Here is a 27,433-nt window from a genome sequence, read left to right on the forward strand (position 1 = left end):
TCTTGGTAATTGAAGGTGATTTGGTGAAATTTATAGTATTGGAAAATAAAGAAAATGGATTATAATTCTGTCTGACTTATGCTTGATTTTATTACTGACAATAAAAAGAAGTCAATTTAGAAATATTCCGTCTATAAATTTTATCTCATTTTTCAGTATTAAACATCATAATAACCTACAAAAGTGACTTTATATTATTGCACGACTATGAAATACTAGTAAAACTATAATTTAGACAGACAGAAAAGTAATAAATTAATAATAGTTTATTCGAAACGGAAAGTATATAAAGTTTTTGGTTTTTAGTAAAAACAATTTTCGTCAAAAATCAAATTAAGGTTTGCAGTTCTGTAAATAAGTAGTAAAATTACTATTTAGTCAGACAAAAAAGTGGTAAATGGAAATTTTTGTAAATGAAAGTTTTGATTGATAAATAAATAATAAATTATATCTTTGTAGTTTTCTAAATAAGTAGTAAATCATATAATATAGTCTAACAAAAAAGCAGTTAATAATATTTTGAGTAAGGTGGAAATATTATAATCTATTAGTAGTTAAATCTATTATTATAGTCAGACATAATTATTTTTACAATTTATTCATATTTGAATTTTTGTTAATGAGTAGTAAACATACGTTTCAGTCAGATCGAAAAATAGACTGACATAGTTTTCTTTTAAGAAGTTAAGATTAAAATTTTAATACTTTTAGTAGAAAAATCCATTTTAGTCGGACAAACTTGTTCTCACTATATTTGTAAACTTTTAGTAGTCAAAAATACTTTAATCAACTTAAAATGTTTAAAATTTTTTAATTTCTGTTAGTTAGTAGTGAAACTCCAATTTAGTCGGACAGAAAATTAACTATAAAAATTTGAATGTTCTTTCATTTATGAATCACAATTTTTTTAACAAAATTATTATTTTGTTTTAGAAAAAGAAGAAAAATATTTGCAAAATTCCTATTTCTAATCTTATTTTTCAAAACAGGATTTACCACAGGAATTAAGACATTCATTAAAATTATTTTCATCGTTTTAATTCAATTATTATTTTCTAGAATTTTAAATGATTTTTTATAAAAATAATAATTAAATTCCTTAAAAAAATTTTATTATTTATGAAAACAATTTAAAAAACAATCAAACTGTGAAATTATTATTATTTATAAAAATAATTTTAAAAATTGTATTATTTATGAAAACAATTTAAAAAACAATCAAACTGTGAAATTTTTATTATTTATGAAAATAATTAAATGTTTGCATACAATTTTATTAAAATTTGTTTGAAAATAATTGAATTTCTGCAATTATTTGTAATTTCCTCTCCAAAATTGAATTTTCTTAGTGTTTTCAACAAAAATTTAAATTAGAAAATTTTTAAATTCTATTATGTTTAAAATTGCTAATTGTTAGAACTTTCAGTAGTAAAGTCTATTATAGTCAGACATGTTTGTTCTTAATTTTTTTAATTCAGTAGTTTGTTATTTTTGTTGTGTGGTTTCTTGAAAACTTTTGGGAACAGGAAATTTCTAGCATCAGAGTGGACACACAGCAGGAGTTTCGTTTTACTTGCCATGGTCTCAATAGTAGAACTTGTGCACTTCAATTATTTAAATAAACTCTGCTCAACGCAATTAAAAGACCGGAGATTTATGTTGAGGGAAAGGAGAGCGCGTGAAAACCGAGACGAAACGAGAGAACGAGATTTGGTATTACTTTGGGGTCCTTTCCCTTCTCAACCTTTTTGCAACCCCCCCCCCCCCTCTCCTCTCTCACCTCTCCCTACTCCAGTTGCCTTGGTAGAATATTAATTGGAAAGTTAAAAGAGTTTTTGGCCACTTAACGCTTTTGCCATCACATTTTACAAAGTCACTGCGAATTTTCCAGCTTTTACGGTTAACATTTCTCCACTCGCCCCCACTCTCTCTGTACCTTCTCCTAGCGTCTAATCAAACTTTACCATAATTTCATTACAGACGAGAAAAATACATAGGTTTCTTTATTAAATTGAATTTCAAATTTCACTAGCTAAAAAAAAAAATTTTTTTGTATTACACTTAGTCGTTATTTTTTTTTATTTATTTATAAAGATTTGAAAAATTTATTATTAACCTTTTTTTTATTTTCTATTTATAATATTTATCGTGGAATATTATGTTATTCATGGTCGAAAAACAATAAAATAAATGAAATGTAAAGTGAGTTTATAAAAATAATATCGCTTTAAAAATTTTAACGAGACAATAAAATAAACTGACTAAATGAGTTAAAAATTAAAGCATTTTGTTTAATGGAAATAATGGGGCATTATAAATATGGAGATATGTTTTAATGAATTGGTTCCTCGTTCTTTATAGAGTTGCATTTAATTTCTGTTATTTATATAACATGTGATATTAACTGTGGAATATGGTTTTCGTTTTTATTACAGCAAAAAAAAAAAAAAAAAAACAGTTATGCTGTACGTTAATAACTCTTTATTGTCACAATGGGACATATTATGTATATACATTTTTTTTATCGAGAAACGAATGGATGGAAGTGAAATATTGAAATATTTATGAGAGTCGTAGAAGGTAAATAATATTATCAAGATAAAAATAACCCAAAGGTTTTATTTACATTTATATATTTATATATATAGAAAAAAAAACTATTACGCCTCTTTTTTTTCTTTTAATGAATAAATAGAAATGGAAAAAAATTGTGTTCATTAGAGTCGTAATTAAAAGATTTTACAATACTTAATAAAAAGGAAAAATATAAAAAGGAGGTTGAAAAAAAAACACAAAACAAACAAGACGGAAATATATAAGGGAGAAAAGGGATTGAAGAGCGGGGGGAATTGCGAGGAAAAATCATGTTTATTACTCTCATAATTAACAGATTTCAAAGCAATTAATAAAAGTAAAGAGGAAAAAAGCGTTGAGAATAAATAATGTACGGAAGAAATTAAAAAAGAGAGGAATTTAATATAAATGAAATAACAGCGGAGACATGGAGAATTTTTCAAATATTTGAATTTTGATTTATAAAAATGTATTTCTAGTTTAATTAAAATATCTTGTATTCTTTTTTCTAAAAGTAGTAAATGTTCACGAAAATTATGAATTTCTCCTGTTTTTGGTTAAAATTAGTGGTGAAAATAAATTTTCGGACAGACAAAAAAAAGTTTTGCATTTCTATAAGTAGTTCAATACAATTTTAAACAGACGTATTATTATTTACGAATTAAATGTTTTTTTAACAAGTAAAAGTCCAGTTTTTAACAGACAATTTAAAAATTAGGTACTTTTTTAGCTTAGTAGTAAACATGTCCTTTAATTAGACACAAATATTTTGAATTCATTCAATTTAGATTGAATTTTTTTTTTCTAAATATTCTTGATTTTATGTAAGTAGTAAAAATCAATTTGTTGTCAGACAAAATAGAATATTTTTGTTTCAAAAATCTAGTAGGACTTTATTTGTGGTATTAAAACTTTTTGTTTATTTTCATTTATAAACTTGTCAGTAGTAAAAATCAATTCATAGCCAGACGTCTTGTAATAATTATTTATTTTCAATCAGAAACCGAAAATTACAAAATTTACAAATTACAAATTTAGTAGTGCATAGTTTTTTCTAAAAATGATCAAACTCATGCCATTCAATTAATGTCCTATATTTGGATCAAACAAATTTTAAACAATTTATGGTTTTTAATAATTTTCTATATTTATAGTAATAAATATTTAAATCTTATTTTAAATAAAATGGGACGATCATCAATGGTATTAGTTTTATCAGTAGTAAATAATATTTTTAATTACACAAAACAATATAATTTTCTTTTAAGAGTCAAGTATTTTTACAATCAGTAGTAAGAATGAGATTTCGTCAGACAGAAATGTTCAAAAATCTTCTATCTCGACAAAAAATAAAAAAGTACAACCAAATTCGTCAAATTTTCGCAATTTAAGTATCAGTAGGTAAAAATCAATTAATGAACAGACGTTTTTGTAAGCACTTTCTATTTTGAATCAGACAAATTTACAAATTAATTCTTGTGCTATTTGATATGAAACTTAAACTTTGAAGATAAAAATGTAGAAATAATTTGCACTTTTAGATAGCTGGTAGATAAAAAATCTGACAGAATTATTGACAAAATTTCACAATGTATAAGTAGAAAAAACCATTTCAAATCCCACTTGAAAATATTTTATTTCCTGACTTGAAATTTTTATTCCCTTTTCTTAAAATCTATATGTCTGAGATTTCTCTCTTTTTACAATTTTTTTCTAAATACTATTGGGACACTTCTTAAAAAAAACCTTCTAATAAAAATATATAAGCACTTATTCCTAGGAGTATAATATTACTTAAAAACTCGTATTATTTTATCTTTACTATTCGTTAGGGTTGAAAAAAAAATTGAAGCCATTAATCGAGCCAAAAATTTCATCTCAGAAGCATGTAAGATGCTCGTAAAAGAAGAAACTTGTAGGGTTTGGTTTTTATCAATTGAATTGCACTCGACGACGACGACGACAACGATGGAATAGCGCCAAATTAGCTCAAGACTTTTCAAGGTCAAAAAGAGACTCTTATTTCACTTCATGTCTTTTTGTGGAAAGGGAAAATGTAAACTTGAAGGGTATGAGTGAGAAATTGCTTTGCCAAGATTTTAAAAAACCAACTTTTTCATTGAATAAATAAATCTTAATTTTTGTCAACGATATGATGTATTTAGCAAATTTTCCTTAAAGGAAAACGTCTTTCTTTTCTTTTTTGGCAGCAAAAAAAAAATGTCTAATTTGCCTGCATCGGATGGTAAGTTGAAAAAAAATACTCGTCAAAAATAAGTATATTGAATTTCCATGGAATATCCATCAAAGTTTGAATATATATAGCACTTGGGCTTATTTAAAATTGCGTCCTGTGAAAATTAGCGAAGAGAAACTTTGTAAATGTCTTTAATTGCCCTCGTTATGTAGTTAGAACGCACTCAAAATTAAGAGTCTTAACTCTAAATGCCTTTAAAAGTTCGTCTATTCGGTTTTATTAACGTTCAAACTCAATTTAAGGGACAATTTTTGTCTTCTTAGTTCTTTTATTTATATACATATAGTAATTAGTATAATGAGACAGGGGAATTATCAAGAACTTAAATTGTTTTATTGTACGACGTACTTTTTTTAATTTTAAATTTTACAACAGTGATTTAATTCTTTTTATACTCTTCATGCAGTTTTCAAATCTATTTCCTATTAATGTTAATTAATGTTAATTTGATTTTTGCTAATTCAGTTTTTCTTAATTTACTTTTTGCTACAATGAAAAATATAATTTTTGAAATTCTAATTAAAAATGTGAATATGATTCTCTAATATCTTTTATTCTTAATCTTTAATTTTCTAATCGCTCCGCTGACAGTAAAATAAATATAGAGGAAAAGAATGAAAATTGGGATCCTCGGAAATTTTTTTTTATCAGTGTATATATATCTACTTTAAGTTGCAGCCGAATAACGATCTCAACTTTAATATTTGCCAACTTTCATCTCAATTTCGTAATAGTAGAAACTCTTGCGAAATCAGTGAATGTTCTCTGAATCCACAGCTTCGGATAACGCATCCAATGGAAAATAAACCTAGAGGCTTTCTGATAATCTCGCGCGTGCTTTTGTTTGTTTCTACACCAAACACAGAATGAAGATAGTGCCAGAACTTTGAGAAATGGCTCCAGCAGTTTGTAGATTACATTTGAAAACGTGTGCGAATATCACCTCAAAAAAAAAAATTTTTTTAACAAACAAAAAAATGAAAGGATATTTTTTTTATAATTTAGATGAAAAGAATATTTATAATTAATATTAAAAAGAAAAATTTTCAGGTGATAAAACTATGTTCTGAGTAAAATTTGATTATTTATATTTTTGATAAATTAGATAATTATAGAACAGTGTTGCAGATTAAATTAACACCAAAAAAGATGTAAATAGTTAATTTTGGTGTTATTTTTTACAATGAATGAAATTCTAGTTCATTAAATTTTTTTATAACTATAAAAGATGAAGATATCGATAACTCGATCGACTTCTTCATATTTTATAATAATAATTAAAGATGACCAAGTAATAAAATCATTATTTTATACTATAAAAATATTATACTTTTTCAAAATTATTTTCATTATTTCAATTCAATTATTATTTTCAACAATTTTTAAATACAATTTTACTTTATATCTACTATTTGTAATAATTTTCAAAAAAGTTCTTTGGCAATTTTCAAATCCATTTGTTGACAATATTCAATTTCACGAAATTTCAATTGTTCCTAAATTCTTTAATTAAATGCATATTAGAAAATAAAAACTTCAAATAATATAAAAGAATATTCAATTAAACTTTTTCAAAAAAATTAATTTCAAAATTCAATTATTTCTAAAAATTCACGCTTTATTGCTTTTAATATTCAATTATAATCTAAAATTTTAACTGAAATTCATTTTTATGAAATGAAAATAAATTTTTATTAGAAAATTCTACAAGAATTTAATTAATTAAATGCAAAAGTAAATAATTTATTAAATAATTGAATGTTTCTCAAAATTCAATTCTCATAAAGAATTTTATTAACAAATTTTTAAATAATTGAATTCTCTTGTCCAATTTTATTAAAACTTGCATGAACATAATTACTTTTTTCAAGGAATTCAATTATAATTGCATGAAAAATAATTGAAACGCTGCGATCAGTTTTATTATTATTAAAAATAATTGAATCCTTAAGAAGAAATTTATTACTCTTGAAAATAATTGAATTTCCGCAATAATTTGTAACTTCTCTAAAATTAAAATTTTCTAGTGTTTTTAACTACAATTCTTCAATAAATCCATTATTTTTAATAGTTTTGAAGAAAGTTCTTTGACATTTTTCAAATTCATTCGTTTACAATTCAATTTTACAAAATTTCAATTATTCGTGAATTCTGCAATTAAATATTATATTGAAAAATAAAAACTTGAAATAATTTCAATAAAAATCCTATTAAACTTTTAAAAAGAATTAATTCTACAGAATTGTTTGTCAAAAATATGAAAAATTAAGAATTTCAATGATTTTAATGTGAAACTTTTTCAAAATTTAATTATTTTTAAATATCCTCGTTATAATGCTTTTAATATTTAATTATAATCTAAAGTTTTAACTGAAATTCATTTTTAAAACCATTTTTATTAGTAAATTGTACGAGAATTCAATTATTTAAATACAAAAATAAATAATTTAATAATTTCATTTTTCTTGAAATTAAATTTTCATAAAAAATGTTATCAACAAATTTTTTAAATAATTAAATTCTTTGGATGAATTTTAATAAAATTTTTAAGAATAATTACATTTTTCGAGGAATTCGATTAAAATTAATAAAAAAAAACTTGTAAATAATTGAATTCCTGTAAAAGTTTTTATTATTTATGAAAATAATTTAATGTTTGCGTAGAATTTTATTCAAATTTTTTGTAATAATGGAATTCTTTTGTAAAATTTTATTGAAATAGTAGATATTGAAAATCATTGAATTTTAGAAAACTTTTGAAAATAATTGAAATTTTGACAAGAATTTTGTGACATAAATATTTTTTAAACAAAAATAATTGCAAAATAAGTAGTTTTATCTTTTATTCAATTTTTGTCAGGCGAAATCTTTTAAACGATTTTCACTAAGAATTCAGTAGTTAAGGACAATTTAAAAGTAACAAAGTTTTTCGAAAATTTTTGTTTAATACGAAATTAGTAGCTAAAGTAAATTTTAGTCAGAAGTTTTTTTTTATTTTTTTTTTAAATTAGTGGATTCAAGACTTTTCAAACGAATGTCAATAGAAATTCAGTAGTTCATTCGTACTTTAGTCAGACAAAGCTTTTCGCAATAGCTTTTAATTAAAAACAAGTAGTTTAAGTTAATTTCAGTCCAACAAAGTTTTTCTAAAGCTTTAATCTATGAATGGTAATTGAAAATTAATAGTAAAATTGAATGTTAATCAGACTATTCATTTTTAGTCAAACAAAGCATTTTTCAATAACTTTTTAGTTAAAAACATGGACTTTAAATTAATTTTTGTCACAATAAATTTTTGTCAACTTTTTCCTAATTGAAAATTAGTAGTTAATGTCAATTTTAGTCAGACGATTATTAAACATGTTTTTTAATTAGTAGTTCAAAGTAATATGTATAAGTCACACAAATGCTTGCTACACAAAAATCATTATGAAATCAGTAGTTTAAAACAAGTTTAAAACTACAAGTCTGACAAGTTTAGTCAGACAAGTCTTGTTAAACAAATGTCACTTTAGGAATTCAGTAGTTCATATCAATTTTAGTCAGACGAGCCTCTTCGTAATTAATTTCTATTGAAAATAAGGATATAAAGTCAATTTTTCTTGGGAAAAAAAATTTGGGGAAAAAAATTGGGAATAATTGTTTTTGGGAATACTGGTTATTGGGAAAAAAAGTTTGGGAAAAACGGATTAGGAAAAGTGTTCTGTAACGCTGGCTGCATAATATAGATTATTAAAAATGTATAATTTCTGTTTTTTTACAAGAAAGAGTAATAACTACTTTTATTGTATTATTAATAAAATCCACTTGAAAAATTCTAAAAAATACTTGTCAACTACTTTCATTTGAAAAAAAAAAAATTCCCTGCTATAGCACTTGTACTAGTTTGCTTTGTTCCTTTTTTTCCATTGCTTTCTTTCTCAATAATAGCCTCAATTCTAAAGCTAAAGTGGCCACTTGCGCACGAAATTATTCCCGCAAAGCAAAATAATAAGTCAGTAGAGTAGAGCAATTTAAGTGACTATAAATTGAATCGTAGCATTCAGAAACGATTTTGTTTACAAAGGCGAGTGAGATTTACTAGGAAAAAAAGAAGGAAAAAACTCTTCCTATTCGCAATATCGAAGCATAAAAAGGTGGAATAATTTTTTTTCTTCATTTCCCTTAATGTTTCATGTTTCTCGTTTGGTATTATATATATATATACAAAAAAAGTTCCTGAATTAATGATAAGTCGATATTTTCCAGTGGCTAAGATATCCGCACAGTTATATACCTTTATTTTTTTTTTATTTTCCTCAGGGGAATTTTCCTGGCGTTCGTTTCTTGGAAATGAGCCAGTTTTGTGAGAAGTTTTCTTTTTTTCCTTTATGGTTTAAAGGTGTTTATTGTGGATTTCTACTTGATAATCCAATTAAATTATAAAAATTGGATATTATTTGTATAAAAGGTCGGGATCATGTTTTCTTTTTTTTGAAAAAAAGAGAGATTTCTGTGAGTCATGAATCGTGAAATCCTGATGCTTAAAGTATATTTAAAGTGAATAAGATCCGTGGGTAAGGAAAGAGGTGAAAACATAGGATAAACAAGTGAGTGGAGAAGAGGTCAAAGGGTGAAACCTCGGAAATCTTCTGTGGTCGTTCAGCATTACCGCGTTCATGGATGTTGAGGATTCTGGCTAGACGGATGTACACAGACAACTTGCCTGCTAAAATAAAAAGGAAAAAGCAAATATGGGAGGGGAATGCGAAAGTACTAGCGGGAGCTTTCAGTTTGTTCAAATTTACACAGAGTCGGAGGGGATGCTGCTTTTGAGAGAAAGAGTGAAAAAAGAAAAATGTATATATAGAGCAATGAGAAGATTGAAATATAGGCTGAAATATAACGTGGCGAAACGTTATCCTTTTGAAAATTATGAAACACATTAAGCTTAACTTATAAGATAAATCAAAGATTATTTCGGTTTTTTTTAAAAAATTATTTGTACTTCGACCATTGTCTGCTATAATCATTAATATATTTCTTCTAAAACTATATGAAAACAGTTTTTATAATTACCAAATCCGCAGTAATATTATACACAAAAAAATAATTTGCATTTATTGAAATTTTGATAAATACCTACCGTATTTATTTCTTCAGAACTAAAAATAGAAAAGTTTAAAATACATTTTGATAGGACAGTTAATTTTTTGTCAATAACAATTATCAATAAATAAAAAATTGACTAACTGAAAAATATTCTCCAAAATACGGAGAAAGTTACTAAAGCTAAATTTCTGAAAACTTTAATTGAAGTACAATTTATTTATTTCTCTTTCAAATTAAAATTTTTTATAATGATATTGAGTTACATTTGAAAAATAAAACAATTTAAGAACTTTGAAAATATTTCCCTTATTTTAATGTTCGAAATTTTAAAATATGACAATTTTACAAAAATTATAAAATCTATGATAAAAAATGTTTTTCTAAATATAATTTTTATGCATAGTAGGTACAATATGTACCTACTTCATGAAAATCACGTTCAAAAAAATAATAAATTATAGTTAAGCGGGATTTCAAAAATTGTTCCTAAAATTGAAATACATAAAGTAAAATTTGAATTGATTGATCTAAAATATTTTTATTCTACGTAAATTGTATAAAAAAATATATTTTTTTATTGTCAATTTTTCATCTTCAAAATTAATTTTTTCCTTTTTATAGAAAATACTATTAATACTACACAGTAAAAAGTAAATCTTAATTTAAGAGCTGCCTTAAATTCAACACTGTCTGCTATAATGTTAAAGGATACGAAAAACGTGCGTAAATTCAACATTGACTGTCTTAAAAATGTTGCATCTTAATTTAAGGCAGCTTTCGTGCCTTAAAATAAGATTTTCTTTTTACTGTGTAATATTTTACTTAATTTAGTGTTTAGATACGCGTCAAGCCATTGATTGAATAGTAAATCCTGTTGCGTATAGTTCACTTTAAAAATTCTTGACAAAATACTAAATAAATTGTCAATGTTAATTATCCAAAAATAAAACACAGTTCTTAAAATTCAAATTCGAAACAATTTATTATCAGTTTTGATTAAATGAAAGAAAATCACTTCAATAATTTATATTACTAATTACAATTTTAATATTCGATTTTTTTCGTCGTTACAATCAACTACTTATCATTCACTCTTATGAGAGACTAATTTCATTATGAAAATGCTCGTCAATCAAGGCCATCACACCTTTTCCCTCTTTCTCCATTTCGCAATGAGTCATTACTTTACAAAATTTCCATTCATTCTGAACAGTGTTATTTAATTATTTATTCAAAAGTCTGCATTCTTTTAGATAAACCACTTTAAAAATTTTTATAACCTAATTTATTGATTAAAAATATTTAGAAAATTTTCAAAACAATCAAAATATGTTGAAATTGAAGAAGTAGGTGAAGCAGGTGACAAAATTAAGAAAAAGTTGTCTGTGTGATACCTCTAATTATTAATTTTCTTTTAATTGTATAGGAAATACTATTAAATGAATAAATTAAGTTTTATTTGAAGAATTTAAAAAAAATTTTAAACCACCCAATGGGAAATGCCAGTGTAGTGCCGATGTTCACCACTGGCTTAGTACTCAGACGATTGTTCGGCGTAGTCTAGCCGAGCCTCGACAATTAGTGCTGGCGCAGTACAGAATTTTTGTTTCGCCAAAGCTTGGACAAGCCACGGCGGCAAGTGCTGGCTGAGTATAGAAAAATTGTTCACGACGCTCTTTGCCAACATTGCTTTTTTGACATAAACTTGAAAAAAATTATAAAAAAAGTTTATGAATGTTTATAAATATAAATTTATTGAAAAAAATTAATATTTTACTTTTCAGTTGTTCATTTTTTATTCTTATTAAATTTAATAATAACAATTTAACACAATTGTATAATTTTGTAAATAATAAATTATTTAAACAAATTAAAATTATAAACAAAATTTAAACTTTAATCTCAATAATAATTTGGTTCCTATTAAAATACTATTATACTTCTTACTATGAATAAAAAATTATTAAAAAATTACCATGTAATTTAAGAATTACGTAAAATGTTAAATGCAATAAGTAAAGTAAAGTAATTTAATTATTAAAAATTTAGTTTAATTTATTTTATTTCAATTTATTATTTCTAACGTATCCCTATTTTTTTCTCATCTTTGACTCAATAATTGTATGTCTGAATGATACTGAGATATTAATACTTTACTGTACACACGTGTCGTTAGCATAGTGGTTAGAGCGTTAGTCTGTTAGTCCGTAGGTCGTAGGTTCGATTCCCCTCGTCAGCAATTTTGTTTATTTTCATAGGTTTGCGATATTTCTAGATTCCAATCGTTAGGTACTAAAATATGAAAATCTAATGCACACTTACTGTAATTGTTTATTATTTAATTTTTAAATGTTATAAACAATTTTTTTCTACTTCATTTACTATATCCATTGTTAGTCTCCATCTTTAATACAATTTCTTTGAGAAGAGAAATATTTTATGAATAATAACTATTTATTAATATTATTTACCATTTTGTTGTTAAATTATTTATAATTATTAATTTACGACTAATTAATAACAATACGGCATTTATTGCGGCAATATTCTCAGCCAGCACTGGTCCAGTGCTGCGCCAGCGCTGTCTGGCAGCACTGACAGACAGTACTTCGGCAGCGCCAGACGGCGTTATCATCCCAGTGCCATGCCAGTGCTGGCTCTCAGCCTTGCCGCCAGTGCTGCCAGTGCTGGCGCAGTACTACGCCAGTTGTAAATTTCCCATTGGGCAATAACATTTTTTATTTTATTAAGTAAAATAGTTTTTACAAGGAAAAATCAATAAGCTCTTTAAGTATATCAAAAATTGCATTTAGTCATAAATATTATATTAGAAAATGAACAAATGTGCTCTTGTTTGTTTTTGTTTTGAACATGTTTTCGTATCTAGGCAACGCTTTTAAAAATGAATATTTTATTAAGGGCATGTGGAACAAGGCAACTTCAATTGATAAATGTATTAATATTCCCACTGATTTTCTTAAAAAATATAAAATAAATATTGATAAAATTAAGGGAAATGTTGTTTCAAATGTAAACACATAAATCACTAATCTAATTAATAGAAGAATTAGCTTCAAAATATTGTATTTCATTTAATAAAAAGTTTGATATTTTTTGATAAAAAAGGCAATCAAATACAAATTAATATTAAAAAAATAAATAAATTTAAACACTACCGGTGGAAATTGTGCGACCGCTAACACCTCAAGCAAAAAACATAAAAAAAAAACATTTACATGTATTGTATGTAATTTATAAGTAAAAATTTTTTTCTTTACATTTCTAAAAAGGTTTTTGTAAAAAACACTAAACTTTGTAAACAACAAAAATAAATTTTTTGTAAAGAGCAAGTATACTCACACGCGTTTCATTTTATCTTGTCTTTCTTGTTTTTTTATTTTTTAATTAATAACAAAATGCTCTTGTTTAGGTTAATTATATACATTGAAAATTCCCAGAAAATGGAGCTTTTTATAAAACTATTTTTAATTTCATTTTTTCAAGAAACCTTCTTGGTAAGTTTTTCGTTATGTTGTTTACAATGTTTAGTGTTTTTTATAAGAAACTTTTTAGAAATGTAAAGAAAAAAATGTTCATTTATAAATTACATGTATTTTCAGTTAAAATATCTGAGGATGCCTGTCGTCGACGGGCGAAAGCTCATGAATAAGATATTTTAAATAATAAAAATAATGGATTTTTATCAACACACAATAAAATCACACTAAAATTACAAATTTAAAAAAAATAACATCACAATATTTGAGAATTAAATTTTATCTAACGTTTTGTAATTTAAAACATCTGATTTTAAACTTGGAATATTATTAAAAATTATCATTTTAATACGATGTTGTTTGAAAATTCAACTTATTTGTTTACATAAAAATTCTTTAATTAAATACAAACATAGAAATTGTTACCAGTCTAATAAAAATTCGATAAGATACAAATTTTTTTATATAGAAATTCATGTTAATTGAAAGTTCTAAACAAAATATCTGTTCTCTGTGAAATGAAAAATCAAAAAGAAGGAAATTTTTCGAAATAAAATTCTAAATCCAGAAGATTTCAACCAATTTGTCCTTTTAATTCTAAGTCGCGAAAGAAACATGTAAAATAGACATTTCCCTATTTTGTGGAAATAAGTTACACGAAGCGATTTTTTTTTAAGTAAAGTAATGATATAGAATTTCGCCACTGAATGTTGTTAATGCCATTAAATGACCGCAGATCAAGATTACTAATAGTCTTACAAGTAATTCATTTGAATAGTCCTCTTCCACCATCATTTTAGTCGGAATTGATTTTAGTGTAGAATGATATATATTCCACTGTGACATTAACCCAACTTCATTAAATTGAAGCAGTTTCTGGTTAAAATTATCCATTATTGTAAATCCATCAACTGCAACTATGGCTACACATCTAAAAGATAGAGTTTCATCCAGAACTTTCATTTCAAAGTTACTTTGTAATTTTCTTTTTTCTATTGTAATGTTAATTATTCTTTTGTGCTCCATAGAACATGTGACATTTTTGTATTTTAATAGATCATTTACGCAAACTGGTAAAAGTGTGTGATAACCATACAATTTAGTTCTATTGATTAATTTTACTATGTACTTTGGATTATTCTCGTTTTCTTCTAAAAGAGATGAAACACTTGTCCTTAAAGGCAGAGTTGTTGCAGCAAGATCTTCGATTGTATTAATTTCTTTATATACTACCGGTTGTAATTGTAAGTCTGTCAACATTGAATGGAAGTATCCTGAGTATATCATGCACATCAGTAACAACAAACACAAAACAAATCTTTCTCGCATTCTCTTTGGAACGTTTCGAACTCCCATTCCTAAAATAATGCCTCCAAGATCCAGTATTTGCCAACAATCTTTATCAAACTTGATGAAAATAAAAAGAGCATGCATTGCAACAACGAGTATTGAGTTTGCTATAATTGCGACTAATAATGTCCAACTTAAGGCAGACGCTTTTAAAGAATCATTACGTATCTTTGGAACTACAATATACATAGAGTCCAATTGCAAAATACGGCTTGTATACCGTTTTCTTTGGGTAGATGTGTGGAAATATTGTATTGGATTATACATAAGATGTGATTTTGGCAACAATGAAAACCCACCACTTTTGATGGTACTCAAAACCTGGATTGAATAATTTAGACATTTGGACATTGTCTCATGCAAATGTTTAGCTAAGAAATATTTATTTCGCAATGAAAGTTTTATCTTTTGATTACAAAGATTTCTTCCTTTATCAGGAAACCAGACAGATGTCATCGGACTCTGAATAGTATAGTTTTGACAAAAATCATTGAATTCATGAACAGTTGGAACATATTTTGTTCTTTTTAAATCTGTGTTTAGATTTACATTCTCATTCGTCAAGTGTAGAACAGTAATGTCTATAAATTGTCGATGCCATAAGGATGTCAAGAGTGTTCTGTAATTCGTCTCTTTGAATTTTGAAAAGTGAACAATAAGGCATTTTGGTCTTGTGTATTGATGAGAGAGTTTCGATAATAATTTTACAGGCGCTTCTAAATATTCAGTCAAATTCTCAGAGTCCGAACAACTGATGATGATAAACAGTGTCGTCTCCCTAGGTTTCCTACCAATGTGTCTTTGAAATTTGGATGAATTTTCAGCTTCATAAGTTGTCGTCATTAGTGTCGGTAAGTGCCAATTAATCTTTTGAACAAAGTCATTAATTTTCAGCGAATGATTTGTGTTTTCTTGATCAGTGAGTATCATTACCTGATGTTTAGCAGACTTCTGAACGATGTAATCAGCAAGACTGTTCATTCGCTTTATGTTTGGACTCTTTTTTCCATAGGAATTTACATTCGCAATGACTAGACTCAAAAAAATTAATAAAGCACAACTTGGTTTTGCAAAAAATTTGAACATGTTGTCGCACAACTTTTCAACGTTCACATTCAATAGTTACTCAAATCTGTCTGACGTTATTTGTCCTCCTCATATCAAAAAAATGATTTTAGTAATAAATATTTTACTGGTTTTTGATAGCAGAAAATTTTACTTCATGTAATTTGTTGCTGATATAAGATAATCGATTTGAAATGTCTATTTGATGAAAAAGTAGACGAGGTGTTGCAAAATCAATAGGGACGTAAAATAAAAAATTTTTATTTCATTTATCGTTTTGAACTATTTTGTATCTGTGCAAGTTTTCGTAATGAATACTTCATATAAAAATATGTTAGGAAAATATTATGTTTTAAAAGTTCGTTTCTTCGGTACGATAAATTTTTTATATTTTTCTTTTGGGTATTTCATCAAAATAGTTTTAAAACAGAAAAAGACGTAAAAGGAAAAAGATAATAAAGATAAATTTTGAAGAAAACAGAAAAACTGGAAAATTTTATTGAATGATAAAAAAGTCCATGAACTGTATTTGTTCCATAGACGAACAAATACTAAATCCATTCCGATTTGTGTATCACTGTGTATTCTTAGGTTTTTAGGGTCGCTGATTCAAAATTCAATGTCAGATTTAAAAAATTCAAAATGTACACAATATGGCGACAAACTATTGTAAAAATTAACGATTTTGTCTTAAAATGTTTACTAGGGAAGTTTTTGGAGTCACTGAATCAGAATTTAATGTTAGGTTTGAAAAGTTTTAAATGGCGAATACCATATGACAACCAAAAAATATTTAAAATTGTCCAGAGTCACTGAATCAGAATTTAAGGTTAGATTTGAAAAATTCAAAATGTCGGATCCATTATGACAACCAAAAATATTTAAAATTGTCCAGAGTTGCTTATAACTCGTCAATCAGGAGAGTTTATAATTTCAAAATTGAAAAAAAATTTTGAATCCGCCTCTTTGAATTTCTATAAAATTTGACATTAAATTCGGATCCAATGATACCAAAAACGCCCTGAGTAAACATTTCTAGACAAAAAACGTTATTTTCAAAAATTACTGATTGACATATTAAAACCGATATTTTTGTTTAAGAATTAAAAAGTCGGCAAGGTGTTTTTATAGTAAAAAATTAATATTCTTAAAAGTTCACTTTTCAATTACATGAAAAATATTCTGAAAATATAAATTAAAATATTTTTTGTGGAATAAATTAGTTTCCATTAATAAAATAAAAACTGCTGAAAAAAGAAGAAATTTTTCTAAAATTTAAAAACCTCTAATGAATTTACTCCCAACTTTTGTGAAAATAAAATAAAAAGTCCAAAAAAGAATTAAATAATGACACAGTAAAAATTAAAAAAAAAAAACAATGTACAAATTTTTGTTAAATCTAATCAAAAATGCATTAACACACTAATGCATTTTTCTATAGAAACTGACACTTTACATAATAATACGTGAGGGTAACTTTAAATATATTACATGTAATAGAAAAAAAGTTTATTTACATTCTAAAGTTACTTGAAATTTAATTTTGTATAATTGCTTTATGGTGATTTAATGGACACCTTGTACATTTGCAGAATTCACCGCGACGGAGGTTCGTGACATTGAGAGCTTTTTGTAAAGCTCATATAAACTCTCTTTCACCTCGTTTTAATGAAATAAAACCACGATGTGTGTACAGTGTGTAGAAGCGGTCATACAAGGGGGAGATTAAATTAGATTATGTTAAAATAAATTACGATCTGAACTAATATTGACGTACACTTAACATTGTCATGCTAATTAAGAATAATAATAATTGTTTTTCCCTCTGCTATTTAAAATTTCCATTCACTATTTTTTTTGCCTAGAAAAATGTAAAAATAACTATAAAATTAAAATAAGAATAAAAAAACTGTGAAAATAATATACAACTAAAGAATAATTAACAAAAACGTGGAATCATCTTCAGTTTCAAGAAAATTATAAACTACTTACTGCTTACTATAACAAATTATTATTTATTAATAATTATCAATTATATAATTATTAATTCTTAATTATTAATTAATAATTATTTTAAAAAATTAAAGAAGTGTGTAATAATCAAATGAAATTATAATATAAAATAATAATTACAATTTGAATTTAAAAATGGTTTCGAATTTATTGTTATAAAAAAAACTATAGATAACAATTAGAACAATGAAAATAATCCCCCCCCCCCCCTGACAAATGAGAATTTCTCGACAAATTAATGCATCGAATAAAAGAAAATGTCACTTTATTGGCGTTATAACATTTAAGCCACGAAATCAAAAAACAAAACAAGTCTCTTTATCTTCATTATGAAGTACTAAAGATAAAATAACACGACATTGTCACGATTTTTATAAGCTATAAATCCACTGAGGTGAAATATCACTTTTTCTCTCTCGAAAAAAATGACACAGTTGGCTACCGAGAGAAAAAGGAGTATAAGGTAATAAAGCCATTAACGATCCAATAAAATCGTGTAACTTTCGCATCTGAATTATGTTTTGATTGACGATGAATCCCTCCAAAAAAAAGAAGAGTAGGAAAATTAAAAAAAAAAAAAAAAGAAGATAGGTAGGGAATTAAAAGTTAAATTCACTGGCTCTTGCGATTTCGTGTTGCTAGTGCTGCGAAAAAGTGCTTGTTAGTCTTGTTATCCCATCCTTTTAACTCATTACTCTCTTTTCGACGTTCGCTTTTCAGCAGATTCGTTCGAATTTCAAGTGCTTGACTTTGTAAACGAATTTCGTGGTGAGACGAATTTAAAAAAAAAGAAAAAAAAATTTTTTTTTTGATGAGAAGCAGAAACTAAATTTAACCTCTAATCAGTGTTTTATTAAAAACGAGAGAGAGAGAGAGAGAGAGATCACGAAATAAATTTTGAAGAAAAAGAACTATATATATCGGTAGTTTAATATAAAATATATCTCGTGACTCTGACATTCAGATATGGATTTAGATGTTTTATTGGAAAACGAGCGATGTGAGACTGATGTGCGAGTGGTATAAAACAGTCGATCTGTCGCTTTGCCGTGGGAATATTTATGCATCTACAATGCTCTGAAAGGTTATTGGATTTAGTAGTTTGATTCCCTCGCTCATAACACCGTAAACAGAGCGGGATTTTTTTTAAAGCTTCAATCAAAAATAAAAATCGACATATATACATATGTGGATCATTTACGGTGAAAAACATTTTTTTAATGAAAAAATGCTAATAATACTAATTCGATCAAAAATTGTTGAACGATGAATGAGAATAAAAACTGAACACATTTTTTAATTGAGATATTATTTATAATAATAAATAAAAACTATTTATTTAATAATATAAATGACAATTTAAATAATAATAATAATAATAATAATAATAATAATAATAATAATAATAATAATAATAATAATAATATTCTTAAAAATTTTTATAAATAGCGGGGGTCTAACCTTGACTATGTTCTCTTACATTTAGTAATAGAAATTACAAGCCTAGACAAAAAGGTTTTGAAATAAATAGTCAAAATCAATATTTATAGTCAGATCAATAATTTTTAGTATAAATAGTAGTAAAAATCAATTAACAGTCTAACTAAAAGATTTTGTAATATGTAATAGAAATCAATTTGTAGGCAAATAAAAATTTTTCGTAATCAGTGGTAGTAGTCAATTTATAGTCAAAACAATAATTTTTAGAAATTAGTAGTAAAAATCAATTTAAAGTCAGACTAAAATATTTTGTAATTAATAATAGAAATCAATTTGTAGGCAACTGAAAAATTTTCGTAATCAGTAGTATAAATCAATTTATAGTCAGACCAAATGGTTTAGTAATTAGTAGTCAAAATCAATTTGCAGGCAAAGATAAAGTGTTGATACTAAATTACCCACGTCGAAAAATTCCATAGAAGTACCCCCTGAAAATTCTATGGAACTTCTCCATGGAATTTCCTCGGAGTTTCCATAAGAATTCTACAAGTTTTTTATTTAAAAAATATTTTAACTTTTTCAATGTTGTCATAGGTCAGGAAAATGAGGGAAAATGCAGAGATTTTTATTAAAGTACTGGAAAAAATTAATTTTTAGAAGAAGTTACAAATATGATTGCAGAAATTCAATTTATTTTCAAAAGTAATAAAATTCTATGCAGAAATTTATTTATGTTCAAAAATTTTTAAAAATTCTACGTCAAAATTTCAATTATCTTTAAAAATAATAAAATTCTTCTCCAAAATTAAATTAACAATTTTTCAAAATTTTAATAAAATTCTTGTCAAAATTTCAATTATTTTCTAAAATTTTCCTCAATTCAATAATTTTTAATATCTATACTATTTTATAAAAAAAATTTTCAAAAGAAGAAAAAATTCAATTATTTAATAATTTGATAATAAAATTCTTTATAAGGATTCAATTTTGAAAAACATTTATTTAATCAATAAATTATTTATTTTTATATTTGAATAATTGAATTCTCGTAGAATTTACCAATAAAAATTTATTTAAAAGTGAATGTCAGTTGAAAATTGTACATAATAATTGAATATTAAAAGCATTATAGCATGAATTTTAAAAAATTATTGAATTTTGAATATTTTTGAAAATTACATTTTTCGAAGAATTTACTTAAAATTCTATTAAAAATAATTGAAATCATGTGAAGAATTTTATTATTTAGGAGAATAATTGAATTATTGTAAAGAATTTCATTTACATTTTTTTTTAAATAATTGAAATCCTGCGAAGAATTATATTATTTATGAAAATAGTTGAATTCTTGCAATGAACTTTTATTAATTTTTTTTTTTTAAATAATTGAAATCCTGTAAAGAATTGTATTATTCATGAAAACAATTGAATTCTTAGAACGAATTTTATTACATTTTTTTTAAATAATTGAATTTATGTGAAAAATTTTATTACTTGTAAAAATAATTGAATTCTTGGAAAGGATTTTATTAAAAATTTTGTAAATAATTAATATTTTTTTTTTTTTTAAATTTTATGAAAATGTAAATTATTGGAAGACATGAAGATATTAATATCTTTATGTTTTATAATAATATTCTTATAAGTTGTTGAATTTCATAAAGATTTGAAACTTTTTGAAAATTTTAATTCCTATGGAATAATAATAATGATTAAATATTTATTTAAAAAAAAATTTATTCGTGGTTTGGAATAATTTAACAATTAAAAAAGTTCGTTTATTAAATGTCATAGAACAGTTTTTTGAGTATCTAATCATTTTTAGAGTGAATCAGAATATTCTTTAGGATCAGGGAAAAATTCAAAATTTTGTCTGCAGAAAAAAAATTGTTGAAATTAGTAATAGTAAAAAATAAATACATAAATAATAATAATAATAATAATAATAATAATAATAATAATAATAATAATAATAATAATAATAATAATAATAATAATAATAATAATAATAATAATAATAATAATAATAATAATAATAATAATAATAATAATAATACATATATAAATAAATGTACAGTAAAACTAAGGAATTTTTTTATTATTAGTACAAATTTATATACAGCTAGACAACAATTTTTTAATAGTTTTGTATTTTTAGTGTTAATAGAAATTATCATCTTTTGGCAGACAAATCGGTTCAAAATCAATACTGTTGTCTTTAGTAGTACAAGTAAGGTTTAGTCAGACAAACGTTTTATATTGTCTTATAAACGGAGCAAAATCCACTTACAATAAAAAAATGTTTTTCAAATTGAACTTTTTTGATTAATCATAGACAATTATAGTCAAACAAGAATAATAATAATAAAAAAATATTGCAATTCAGTTTTTATATTGGTAATAATAAAATTATAAAAAAATAGTTAAAGTAAAATTCTGCCAGATATTGTGTGCTTTACGGATATTTTTCCTTAAATTAAAACTAAAATACCATTTTATATCAGAAATGTAGTAATTTCCAACAGTTTTGAAAAAATTTCTAATTAAAAAACATTTTCCTTCTAAATAATTTTTACATTAAATATTTTTTAATTTGACGCTTTCGCTTTAGTTAGTTTCATACTATTTTCTGAAAACTAATTATATTATTGAAATTGGGTCAAAACATTGTAAGTTAGTAGGCTGTAAATGTTTCAGATTTTTTTTTTTTTTTTTTTTTTTGAAAAAATCTCACTTACTTTATGTTGAAATGTGTTTAAAAGAAACGTCTTTACCTTTAAGCTTCTTCTTTAAAAAGCAACATCATATTTCAAAGCTATTAAATGTATGCTTTTGAAATTTCAAAGGAAGCAAGTAACTACTTTGCAACGAATTTTTACTCCTCCATTTTTTTTTGTGATTTTCTGAAACATCACTGTAAATTGGATTTACTCTCGGTTTCATGATTCTTTTTATATTTATATGTATATCATTTATTTCAATAATATTAAATAAAGTAATTGGGAATAATAATAATTTTAATTATAATAAATTAATAATAAGTAAAGAAAATAATTAATAAATAATAAACTAAAAATTAATTTAATTAATAGTTGATAAAATTATAATAATTAATTTAACGTAAATAATAAATCAATAGCATTATATTTACATTATAATATAAAATTTAGCGACTGAATGTTTTTGTCTAAATAAATTTATAATTTAAAATTTTTTTTTGTTACAGTTGAAGGCGTTCTATGTCGATTTGTTGGTACCACTTGAAACTAATTTAGAGAAGGACACTAAAGTTGTTCAGGTCAGTATAAATAAATTACAAAATAAATAGATTAATTAGTGAATAAGTAAAAAAATTATAAGTAAATAAATAATAAGTAAATATATAAGTATGTAAATACATAATTATATGTAAATACATAAGTATATAAATACATAAACAAGTAAATAATATATAATGTACTCATAAACTGTTAAGTGAAGCAAATTTTTTAGTTTGTATCATAATATAGTTTTCTTTCGCTCACCATTTATAACTAACAATTGATTCTCGAAAATTTGAACAGAGCGAGCAAAAGAAATTTCTTCAGCAACACAAGACAAGATCTGAGACTTATAGTAAAGCAGCAGCAACTATGAAAAAGCAAAGAAAAAAGTCGAGAGGTGCCAGTAAAAGTGGACTTGCCATGGACAAAGAGTTGAAGAACATGCAGATTCTTGAAGAGGAAAAGTCAAAGCTTGACGCCTTCTGTGAACAGAGTTTGAAGAACGTGAGTCGCTCGTTAAGTAGATCTTCTGATCTTGCTTTAGACGAGAACTTTCTTTCCTTTTTTTTTTTGTTACCTCTTTTTTTTAAACAGTGCAACTATTTTTTTCTACATTTTTTATTCAATTTCACAATTTTTCTCTTTTCTCTTTTCTTTGAGGCGAAATATTTACTTCATATTGTTTTGCTATTTTATAAGGAAAAATTCTTTCTGTTTTTTATTATAGTTTCCTTTTCTTAATTTAGTTTCTTCCTTTTGATTTTTCTTTTTTTCCTTTTTTTGCTTTTTCTTCTTTTTTTTATCTTTCTTTTCTTTTTTCTTAACTTACCTTTTATTTAATTTAGTCTTCACCTTTCACTATAGTAAATTTTCCTTTTTAAAATTTTTTTTTAATCTGATTCTTTACATTTTTTTAACCCTTAGTTTTAAAACAGTTTTAGACCCGAGTAGTAGAAATCTCTTTCTAATGTAAATTTTTACACTGAATTCGAATCTGCAGACGGTTTTTTTTTAATAAATATTGCCATTTCGTTTTTTTATTACAACTTTAAACAATTATTACTGCAAATCAAAATATGTTACTTATTATGAATAAGTATTAATACTTATTATTATAAAACATAAAGATATCGATAACTCCAAGTCTTCGACTCGGAGTGATCGATTTCTTCATGTTTTATAATAATTAAAGATGACCTAGTGATAAAATTTTTATTTTCAAAAATTTTTAACTAAAATTCTTCTTAAAATCGATTATTTTTAATAATTTTCGAAAAAGTTCTTTGACAATTTTCAAATCCATTTGCTTAGAATATTCAATTGTAGGAAAATTTAATTATTCGTAAATTCTTTAATTAAATATATATTAGAAAATAAAAATCTTAGAAAAAATCCGTAATTAAACTTTCTTAAAAAAATTAATTCCACAGAATTATTATTAAAAATATGAAAAATTCAAATTTTCAAAGATTTTAATCTGAAACCTTTTCAAAATTCAAATATTTCTAAAAATGTAATGTAATTGTATGTAATTAAATGCTCTAATGCTTTTAGTATTCAATTATAATCTAAAATTTTAACTGAAATACATATTTAAATTATTTTTTTTTTAAATTCGAGAAGAATTCAATTATTTAAATACAAGAAAACAATTTATTGAATAATTGCATAAATTGAATTCTAATAAAGAATTGTATCAATAAATTTTTAAATGATTGAATTCTTTTGACAAATATTAATAAAATTTTTAAGAATAATTACACTCTTTCGAGGAATTTAATTAAAATTGTATTAAAAATAATTGAAATTCTGCAATGAGTTTTATTATTTATCGAAATAATTGAATCCCTGCAAAACTTTTATTATTTATGAAAATAATTAAATGATTGCGAAGAGATTTATAAAAAAATTTGTAAATAATAAAAATTTTTTTTTTTATTTGAAAATAATTAAAAGTTTGTGTAGAATTTTCTTAAATTTTTTTTTAAATAATTGAATTCTTTTGGAAAATATTATTAGAATAGAAAATACCTATTAAAAATCATTAAATTGAGAAAAATTCTTGAAAATAATGAAAATTTTGGCAAAAATTTTATTACATTTTTTGAAAATAATTGAATTTCGGAGAAGAATGTAATTGTTTATAAAAATAATTGACAATTTTACTAGATTCGAATTAAAAATTTTAAAAATAATTGATTTTTGGAGAGGAATTTTATTATTCATAAAAATAATTGAAATTTTGACAAAAATTATATGAAGATTTTTGAAAATAATTGAAATTTTGACAAACATTATATGAAAATTTTTGAAAATAATTGAAAATAATTTAAATTTTTACAAAAATTATATGAAAATTTTTAAAAATAATTGAAAATAATTGAAATTTTGACAAAAATTATATGAAAATTTTTGAAAATAATTGAATTTCCAAGAAGAATTATATTATTTATAAAAATAATTGAAATTTTGACGAGATGTTTATTAAAATTTTTGAAAATAATTAAAATTCGAGGAAGAATTTTATTATTTATAAAAGTAATTAGAATTTTACTAAGAATTTTATTACAATTTTTGGAAATAATTGAATTTCGGGGAAGAATTATAAAAATAATTGAAATTTTGACGAGATTCGAATTAAAAATTTTAAAAATAATTGATTTTTGGAGAGGAATTTTATTATTCATAAAAATAATTGAAATTTTGACAAAAATTATATGAAAATTTTTGAAAATAATTGAAAATAATTGAAATTTTGACAAACATTATATGAAAATTTTTGAAAATAATTGAAAATAATTTAAATTTTTACAAAAATTATATGAAAATTTTTGAAAATAATTGAAAATAATTGAAATTTTGACAAAAATTATATGAAAATTTTTGAAAATAATTGAATTTCCAAGAAGAATTATATTATTTATAAAAATAATTGAAATTTTGACGAGATATTTATTAAAATTTTTGAAAATAATTAAAATTCGAGGAAGAATGTTATTATTTATAAAAGTAATTAGAATTTAACAAAGAATTTTATAACAATTTTTGGAAATAATTGAATTTCGGGGAAGAATTATAAAACTAATTGAAATTTTGACGAGATTCAAATTAAAAATTTTTAAAATAATTTATTTTTGGAGAGGAATTTTATTATTCATAAAAATAATTTAAATTTTAACAAAAATTATATGAAAATTTTTGAAAATAATTGAATTTCCAAGAAGAATTATATTATTTATAAAAATAATTGAAATTTTGACGAGATTTTTATTAAAATTTTTGAAAACAATTGAAATTCGAGGAAGAATTTTATTATTTATAAAAGTGATTAGAATTTTGCTAAGAATTTTATTACAATTTTTGAAAATAATTGAATTTTGGGAAAGAATTTTTTTTTTATTAAAAAAATTGTATTAAAAATAATTGAAATTCTACAATGAGTTTTATTATTTATCAAAATAATTGAATTCCTAATAAGAATTTTATTATTTACCAAAATAATTGAATCGCTGTAAAATTTTGCCAAGAATTTTATTAAAATTTTTGAAAATAATTGAATCTAGGAGAAGAATTTAATTATATCTAAAGATAATTGAAATTTTGACGTGAAATTTAAAATTTTTTTGAACATAATTGAACTTTTGACAAGAATTTTATTACTTTTGAAAATAATGTAATTCCTACAATCATTTGTAATTTCTCTAAAATTATTCAAATTATATCGTACAAATTACGGACTTTACGGACCTTTTTTTGAAAAAAACGGACTTTTACGGACTTTTACGGGATTTGCGGACCTAGTTCGTGCCTTAAAATTACCCCCAAAACCTCTGTGTAATAAGTTTCAAGCTATCTATCAAAGGATTCGAATTCAGCGTAAGAAAATACGTTAAAAAGAGTCATTTCATTTTTGGGTTCAAAAATTGACCAGAATTTGAAAAACCTACGTTATTAACATATATTTTTCTTAATTATTTATCATTTTAATTCCTCGCCTCAAACAATTATATTAACACGTTCGTGAGGAGTCGTGAGTAAATAGGAAATAGTAAATAATAGTGAAATTTGCAGGCGATGACTCAAGAGAGAAGAAGGTATGGGTTCGTGTTGGAGCGGCAATGTTCCTTGGCGAAGCACTACGCAAGTTTTCATGAAGTGGCTTTGGCTGCACTTCATCCCTCTGTCGATGAGTGGCGTGAAGTGGCAGCCACAAGAGAGTACCTGCCACAGTCTGTTGAAGATATGTTCGCTTCGAGATTAAGGGTGAGAATAGATCTTGAAATATTTATTTCGTCTTTTCTTATAGTCACTCAATATTCACAGTATCTTCTTTTCTCTCTTCTTCTTTATTGTAATATAGTTCTTAGAATAGTATTAATTCTTTTCCAACTCTCTTTTTTTTCTATTTTACTTATATTTTTAAATATTTACTTATTTTATAACTTTATTTATATTTAAAAATATGTTTCTTTTACTTTATTTGTGACGCACTCCGAAGAAAAGAAGCAAATCATTAGGTTATGTTTTTGTTATTTTGACCTTAATTAAAATTCTCTCTGTCTATTTTAAATCCAAAATTAAAATTTTCTAATTATTTTAGATGCAATGAAAAATTAAACATGACTGCGATTTATATTGAGAGCTGATTCACTTTGTATATTTTCATTACAAAAATTACAAACATAATCTAAAATATTTTGATTCAGGTACCTATTTCTTCGAAGCGCGTCATATCTGTATTAAAACACACAACATTTTTTTTTGTTCATATATTTGATAAAATAATTTTCTTAACTTTATTTAATTATTTAAATCACATAAATTTACGGAGTTTATCTGCTTTTTTTTATAAATAAGATTCAAGCGCTTGTTTCAAGATGAAA

At 24.0% G+C, this 27,433-nt stretch overlaps 1 protein-coding gene across 2 annotated transcripts in view; it reads left to right on the forward strand.

Annotated features, from left to right (window-relative positions):
- Positions 1 to 27,433, forward strand: part of LOC122499057 (uncharacterized protein DDB_G0287625) — a 274,973-nt gene that overhangs the window by 230,251 nt on the left and 17,289 nt on the right. For both annotated transcript variants that reach the window (XM_043607120.1, XM_043607121.1), the window contains exons 6-8: positions 22,514 to 22,585; positions 22,851 to 23,054; positions 26,622 to 26,813. In XM_043607120.1, coding sequence (XP_043463055.1) covers positions 22,514 to 22,585; positions 22,851 to 23,054; positions 26,622 to 26,813 — 468 coding nt within the window. The remainder of the gene's footprint in view (positions 1 to 22,513; positions 22,586 to 22,850; positions 23,055 to 26,621; positions 26,814 to 27,433) is intronic.

This window comes from Leptopilina heterotoma, unplaced genomic scaffold (genome assembly GCF_015476425.1).
Source record: "Leptopilina heterotoma isolate Lh14 unplaced genomic scaffold, ASM1547642v1 Lhet_164, whole genome shotgun sequence".
NCBI lineage: Eukaryota > Metazoa > Arthropoda > Insecta > Hymenoptera > Figitidae > Leptopilina > Leptopilina heterotoma.